Below are 7,583 nucleotides of genomic sequence, written 5' to 3' on the forward strand. Positions count from 1 at the left end.
TAATTTCCATTCCTCTGTAGGTTACCTGATAGCCCAGTTTGAGAGGCGCAAGACGTGTGACATTATTTATTTTTGCAGCCAATCACTGCTGTCATTTTATTTTATTGATTTGATCTCAGTCAGAAGCTAAATTCGAAGGCAGGCCAAAGGTAAAATCCAACGAACCGCATTCAACCCGCAAGCCAATAGTTGAATAGCCCTCTCCTAGAGCTTTTGAGATATTGCCACTGCAACACTGAAAGGCACTGTTACAATGCCTGGATCAAGCCAGGTTCAGCATAGCGTATGCCACTGTCTGCTCACGTTGGTGACCGGACCAGGGCAAGCACACTTTCGCAGTTCCCGCCGGAAATGCAGTCTAGTTATATTAGCATTTTATTCCAGACAAATACATAAATATTGCCTAGTGCATTGCCAACATTCCATTTACTGCAGAATTAACCTAGTAAGCGTAACTAGCCATTACATAACAAAGGTTCTGTTTATGTCATAAAAGTAACCAAACCACATCATGATGGAACATAGAACATACCTGAAGGTACATCTAAATTCTACCTCACTCTTTGCTGAGACACTGCAGAGGATAGTTGGTTTGCTCAAATTCAAGTTCAGATTTATTTAAATAGCGTTTATATAGCTTGGAAAATAGTCACATCTATATATATTTTTATATAGCTGGACACCTTTTTGGTGAGTGAATGGGATTTTTCCGCTTCCTTAACTGCTGCACTGCAGTGCCAGTGGATGGAGTTCATGGAGGGGTGGTGGAGAGCGGAGTGAGAAGCACCCAGGAGATTAGGAAGGAACTCAAGAAGTACAAACTTGAGGACTTGAAGAGAGAGCTGGAGGCTTTGGGCATTCAGCCCGATGAGGACCGTAAGAATGAGAAGAAACTCAAGAGGGAGCTGAGGAAGGTTCTCCTGAGGGAACTGAAGAGAACGGAGCTGGAGAGAGCCGGGAACGGAGGCGAGGCGGGCGGCAAGGATGAAGCCGCTGAGGCTCTGAATGGGGCCCCGGAGAGGGTGGACCCAGAGGCAGAGAAAGGAGCGGAGGAGCCTGCAGATGGAGGAAGGGCAGCTGGTCTGGACAACGCTGAGCAGCAGGATGGAGACTCGGCTGCAAATGGTCCAATGAAGGAGAAGGGTCAAAAGGAGAAAGTTGCCCTGCTTATCGACCTACTGGGTGACATGACTGACAGGGTGGACGAGGTCAATAGTATCCTGAGCGAGGCCGGATGTGTTCTGAGTGAGTACAGTGACACAGCACAGATCCTTCCAAATGCAAATCTAAACACTGGAGGGTGAAGTTGAGCTAACTTATCTGCAAATGACTTGCTGTAGGGCTAGTTAAAGCAGCTGGGGTGACCAATCCAGAGGAAAAGGACATTGACCAGGATGTAGTGGCTGTCCTGGATGACCTGTTGGACAAGGTTGACTCTACTATGAGTGAGTAGTCTATAACTTAGCAAACATATTCTCCAGCTTTTGATCAAAGTGCTTGGTATTGATTTTAATGAACCTTTGTTCACTACTGTATAGATACACACCACCATTCCAGTTCTCCAGTTGCTGGGCTGGACTGATTTGACTTGTTTTTATTCCCTATTTCAGCTCTGACAGGAGAGCAGCAGGGAGAGAAGGACAGTGAAGTAGTGGCCGTCCATTCTGATATGGTAGCCAAGGTTGACTCCATCTCAAGTGAGTATAGTACAGAATGAAGATTCCAGCATTTATGTACACTACTATCTAGTAATGAACTACTGTGCAGTTAATGAAGGTCTTGGCATTGATTGATTTTAATTGGTTTAATGAACTAGATCAAGCTACTACCAAGAACCACAGGAATGTGGAGGACGCCACTGAAGTCTCTGCCGTGCTAAATGACATTCCAGATGGGGTGGATAATGCTATGAGTAAGTTCTACAGAACTACAGAACTACTCAATACTTCCACAAGATTTCCAGCAATACTTGCAATAACCAGTGGTGGAGGAAGTACTGAAACTCAGTACTTAAGTAAAAGTACAAATACACAGAGAAATATTTACTTTAGTAAAAGTAAAAAGTACCTGCTTTTAAATGTACTTTAAGTATTAAAAGTAAAAGTATTTGCATAATGATTTATTCTCTTAATATCTATATTCTAAAAGGAAAAATCAGTATGGGCTGTGGCATTTTAATTAAGCTATTTTTAGGTTATACTCAACTAGATAGTTTTAAGCTAATGCAATTGTGCTTGCCATCTGTGGCCCAGTTTACATTCTGACCTACAAGACTGTAATTCTGGTTACTAGGGTGATCTGCTGAGTAATATCATTCAGCAAAACACGAGAGCCTGAAGTTTAACGGGGTAGACAAGGGAAACGTCGGGTGGATCGTAATGCCAATTATGCTGATTGAACAGAAAAGTTGCTGAGAAAGGTGTCTTTGTGATTAGGTTCAGTTTCACTTGCGCAGACGCATAGACATTGAATGAGCGCTCACATTACTACCCCCCAATTGAGGCTATGCATCTTTATTTGATCACACACAATTAAGGAATATTTCCTAATCTGGAAAATGTTACGTTTTTTCCGGCCACCGGTTCATTAATAGTCTAGGCTACCATTCATTTGTGCCGCAAATGATCAGACGTGTGACAGAAGCATGGGCATAGACTGTAACTTCGCTGATCCGCGGATAGCAATCTCATCGGAGAGGAGGCCGTAACGCTGCAGATAACAGACAGAGAAAGGCACAGAACACAGTTGCATGTACAGTGTCGCCATGGGTCTGGTGAATATAGCCTACCGAATGCAGATGGCTACAAGCTCACGCTTTGCCTGCATGGTCTAGACTAAAAGCTTATGTTTCTAAGAATGCACGTAGCGCTCCAGAATCTTTGGTAGCAACCCCGCCCCCTGGTAAAACAAACGTGTTTGTCAGAGAGAAAAAAAACTGATCATAAAATGTATTGTAAAAAGGAACGATGGTGTTGTAGAAATGTAGCGGAGTAAAAGTACAGATAATTGCTGTAAAATGTAACGAAGTAAAAGTCAAAAGTATGCACTATACATTTTACTTAAGTAAAGTACAAATACGTGGAAAATTTACTTAAGTACAGTAACGAAGTATTTGTACTTCGTTACATTCCACCACTGGCAATAACCCATGTTTTATAATTTCCTTTTTCAGATCTGGAAGCTGAGCAGAAAGCAGAGAGGGACCGTGAGGTGGAGGCCGTCCTCTCTGATGTTTTAGCCAAAGTTGATTGTGTCTCAAGTGAGTGTAGTAGGGCTACTGATGAACTTTCCAGGATTGAGGTATATTGCCTAGTTCTGATAGTAATGGACTTTTGAGTGTTTTTTTAATTTTTGTATATTTGAACACAGAGCAACAAAGAGCAAGAGAGGAGGGAACAGCTGAAGCAATTTCTGTTCTTAATGACCTCCTGGATGGCGTAGCCTCTGCTTTGAGTGAGTTAAATATCAACACGGAAATCCCTGGATGATTAATCCTCCAATACTTCTAATGATTAGGTAACTTTAATATGATTGCTTTGTATTTGACAACAGAGCTAAAAGAAGAAAAGCAGGAAGTGATATCCGAAATAAAGACTGTCCTGAACAACATTCTTGAAGACGTGGACTCTAAACTGAGTGAGTAGCCTATACGACAAAGAGCAGACATCCCAGAATTTGGTTGAAATCTTCCAGGATTGGTACTGATGTATCTTGCTCACTGATGCTTTAGATTTGACCACAACACTGAAAGGAGAGGAGAAGGAGGGCACGTCTGTGGCGAAGGCTGTGCTTACTGATCTCTTGGACAACGTAGACTCTGCTCTGAGTAAGTCTGAGTGGAATACTGTAGCAAACAGATCAACATTTAAACACATGCTGTCTAACTTTGATTTTAATCAACTTTACATGCATTTTACTTCTTACTTCTGTCAGCAGAGCAGGACAAAGGTGCCACTGAGATGGCCCACATAGAGCCTAAGGGTATTCTGGATATGGTGGACACTGACCTGAGTAAGTATAAGGACAAAATGGATATCCCAACATTCCCTATAAGCTAATTCCCTAATGCCTTCCATGTCTGCATTAGATCTGATCAAAGAACTGGATGTGGTTAGAAAGGAGGAAAAGGAGAAAACTGAGGCTATGCACTTGGATGGAGGTGAAGCAGCACATAACATCAAGCTGGACATGCAACTTCTTGAGGGTGAAAAAAAGAGCTGATGTCACTGCCACTAGTGTGCTGATCTGGTTGCAAACTGAAACGAGGATAGATACATGTCAGCTAAGATTCTTTACGCGTATTCATTTGCTTGTAGGTCTGCCACTGGCTCAAGCTGGGCACCTGAGTGTAGGAGAAGCTGCCGCCAAAGACAAGATGGTGGACAAAGAAGCACAGGAAGGTACACAACAGTCTTAATAGCAGATAAGCAGTTTCCATGACATGCAAAACATTACTGTTTTCAACCCTGAATCTCCGCTCCTTTCAATGTCCATAATATATAGATAAGGAGAGTGTTTTACCAGCCGAACACAAACACAAACGCAAGACGAGGAGAGGAAAGCGAGGCACGGGAGCCAAGAGAGGAGCTAAAGCTAAAGAGACCAGGGAGAGTGACCACCCAGGCGGCCAAGACGTAGACAACGAGAAAAGGAAGGAGCCCGAGAGGCAGGGCGACCGAGCAGGAAACAACGTGCTGGGGAAAGACCAATGGAGACCCGCTGCTGTGGACAGGCAGTGGAGGGGACAGATGTTTGGGCCCAGTGGACACAGAAAACAATCCAGCCATCAGCCTGTCCGAGAGGACAAGAAGGGAGAGAGGGTGGAGAGGCAAAGAAAACCAACAACTGAGAGAGGACAGAGGCGCGGACAGAAGGTGACCACCCCAGCACAGAGGCACGGGAACAAACAGCCCCAGGACATGGGAAGGAACCGATTGAGAGAGAGAGATAACACAGATTGGAACGGAAGGATGGAGAGAGGAACCAGAGCTTGGTGGAACAGGGCCTGGGAGCAGGAGAGCCAGGCTGAGCATGGCTGGTATGGTAGAGATGGGTACTGGTACTGGGCTGCCCCGAGGAGAAGATCTGCAGTGGACAGGAGAGACCGAGGAGGAGACCTGCAATAGAAGACCGCAAGCAGAGGAAGCACAGTCATGATTAGCCTGCCTGATAAGGCTGCTGCTGCTGCTGCTGCTGCTGCTGGAGTCTTGTATACTTCTACTGTGCTACAAAATATCCCTTATATCACATTAAATCTAAATCACAATCATTATCACTCTTTATTATTAATTATCACATTCAAAACCTTCAATAAAAATAACACAATCATATTTTGGTTGGATTTTCTGTATTCACTATAGGATATTTGCTTAAATTGGTCCGGATAAAAGATTAATACATGCAAATGGAAATGTGGGATATAACAGATAAAACAAAATAACAACAATGTGGACATCTCCATATACTGTAAGCTCAGTTGACATTTACATGTATTTATTTGGCGGATGCATTTTTCCAAAGCGACTTTTAGGCTATTAACATTTAAGCATTTTAACATTTAAACTTTTAAGTGGCTGACTAAATTAAGTGGTGACTGCTGACTGAGTTAAGGGATGAGATTAAATAGATCCTGGAACTTAGCCTGGTCTGGAGCAGGCTAGCTCCACAGAATAAATCGCCATGGTAACTTATACCATAACATATCCTGAGGCCCCCTATCCCGCGTTTGTGCAACTGGATCACGGATAAATTGAGCCAGGATAACCAAGATATCCCGGCTTAATCCCTTATCCTAGTTTTGTGCAATAGGCCCCAGATGTCCATGTTTTTGTGCAGGGAATAGTTTCTTTAAAGGTGCCATGTGTAAGAATTGAGGTAAAAATATCCAAACAATGAGCTACACGCATCAAAAGAATGAGAGGAAATAAGGGCGATGATGTCATTAAAAAAATGACAAGGTATAGTGCTGAAGAGATATCAACCTGAATTAGCATGCTAAATTACTAGCCACAGCCCGACAAGTGTCATAATACCAGTTTCGGCCATGGGAGGCAGTATGCGGGTAACATAACCGCCAGCCAAACTGCAATACACGTGTCTCGGTTGTTACTCTAGGGTAGACAAACTCACTTTCTGGGGGTATACTGCCCCATCTTTTATGGAATGTGGAGTATGAATTGATTTTTTGGCAGACATTACACATGGCACCTTTAAAAGAAGCGGGGCTGTAGTGGAAGCTAAAAGCAAGTGAATGCAGTTTATCTACCTCTGAAATTTTAGAAATAGAGTTTATCCACCTCTTAAAAGAGTTTATTCACCTATTGCAACTTTTAACATTCAAAAATCACACTGTATTATCCACATTCACAGTACACTCATCAATACTCTAGGAACCATTTAATACCACTGGTACTCTTACAAACATTGGACAATAATCTCCACCATCATCAAACATGTTCTGAATGCCTTTTTTATAAATCTGATACCACATGGCACAGTCCACCTTACCATGATCAACAATTCATATGTAGCACCCCAGCCCTCAGGCATTTAGGGAATGAAGGGGACAGAGATCGGCCTAATGGGGTGTCACAGGGTTCGATATCCTACTTCACTAGTTAAATAAACAGACCAGACCACGTTTTAAAACTAAGAAAAAAGTTGATAATTTACTTTTAAAAATGTAAGTGGATGAAGATGCAGATGATAATCACAGTATTTACAGAATGAATGTAGACTATTTTAAATGACCGTTTACACTATCATATCGATAACAGTTCAACAGTAACAAAACACAACTCGCAACATAAATCAAAGCCAACGAAATTTTCAGTTAAAAGTTAGCATTCACCCCTACCATCACTAAGTTAAAGGGAAACTTGGCAGGATTTCCCCCTCTGCTGGAGAAATTGCACATTATGCTATTTCAAACTGTGTGAAAAGGTAACGATAAAGCACATGGATTTGTTTACAAGCTAGCGAACTGTTAGCATAAGTTTGGCAGAACTGTGTGGATGTTACAAGGTAAGAAACACGATTTAAAACAAGTTTCTTGTTTCTCACTTCTCTTTCCGGGACGGTAGTCTCAATGTTGCAAGGTTGGTTTTCCGCCTGGGGACGCTAGGCCAAAGATTGTTTGGCTAGGCGCAGCGGGGAAAGTCACCATTTTCACCGGAACAGGTCATTTAACCATCCAAATGATTTCTAAACGGGTTTATTAAGTTGAAATAGTTGCCAAGTTCCCCTTTAATTTGAAGTTTGTGTTGTGTTGTGTTGACCCCCCCAAAAAAAAAAAAATCCCCCCCATAAATAACAAACACACAGTAGGCCTATTATGCTGTTGCAACACTTCATAAACTGAACCCAAACATTTCGATTTGGACCTATAGCCTATAATCACAATAACCCGGGGGTGTCTCTCCGGGATTTAAAAAAAAAAAAAAAATCGGGTTGCTAATCACACCGTTTTAAAGTGATTTGAAATCGAAAGGGACAGGATTCAGGGATAGGCTAGCCTACTAAAGACAGGCTCATCTAGGCACATCGTCAGAAATTACGTTTTGTGCCAACATGTTGTAGAAACA

General features: G+C 42.5%; 1 protein-coding gene across 2 annotated transcripts; it reads left to right on the top strand.

Annotated features, from left to right (window-relative positions):
- Positions 1–421: 421 nt before the first annotated feature.
- Positions 422–5,299, top strand: LOC125300882. 2 transcript variants are annotated; one of them, XM_048253045.1, is made up of 12 exons: positions 422–1,245; positions 1,341–1,445; positions 1,611–1,697; positions 1,817–1,912; positions 3,173–3,259; positions 3,370–3,453; positions 3,553–3,636; positions 3,731–3,826; positions 3,934–4,011; positions 4,088–4,204; positions 4,317–4,400; positions 4,504–5,299. In XM_048253045.1, exons 1-12 carry the CDS (start codon positions 699–701, stop codon positions 5,124–5,126), a joined length of 2,088 nt encoding a protein of 695 aa, XP_048109002.1. In that variant the 5' UTR covers positions 422–698; the 3' UTR covers positions 5,127–5,299. The 2 variants fall into 2 exon arrangements, with proteins under 2 accessions (XP_048109002.1, XP_048109003.1); XM_048253046.1 differs by having other exon boundaries at positions 3,937–4,011.
- The last annotated feature ends 2,284 nt before the right edge of the window (positions 5,300–7,583 follow it).

This window comes from Alosa alosa, chromosome 9 (assembly GCF_017589495.1).
Source record: "Alosa alosa isolate M-15738 ecotype Scorff River chromosome 9, AALO_Geno_1.1, whole genome shotgun sequence".
NCBI classification, from domain to species: Eukaryota; Metazoa; Chordata; class Actinopteri; order Clupeiformes; family Clupeidae; genus Alosa; species Alosa alosa.

What these genes read in the sequence shown, in the direction of transcription:
- LOC125300882 (XM_048253045.1), top strand. Translation starts at nt 699, where the DNA reads ATGGGATTTTTCCGCTTCCTTAACTGCTGCACTGCAGTGCCAGTGGAT. An exon ending in TGGCGTAGCCTCTGCTTTGA is followed by an intron (nt 3,454 to 3,552) that starts GTGAGTTAAATA and finishes ATTTGACAACAG; the next exon opens with AGCTAAAAGAAGAAAAGCAG. An exon ending in GGACATGCAACTTCTTGAGG is followed by an intron (nt 4,205 to 4,316) that starts GTGAAAAAAAGA and finishes ATTTGCTTGTAG; the next exon opens with GTCTGCCACTGGCTCAAGCT.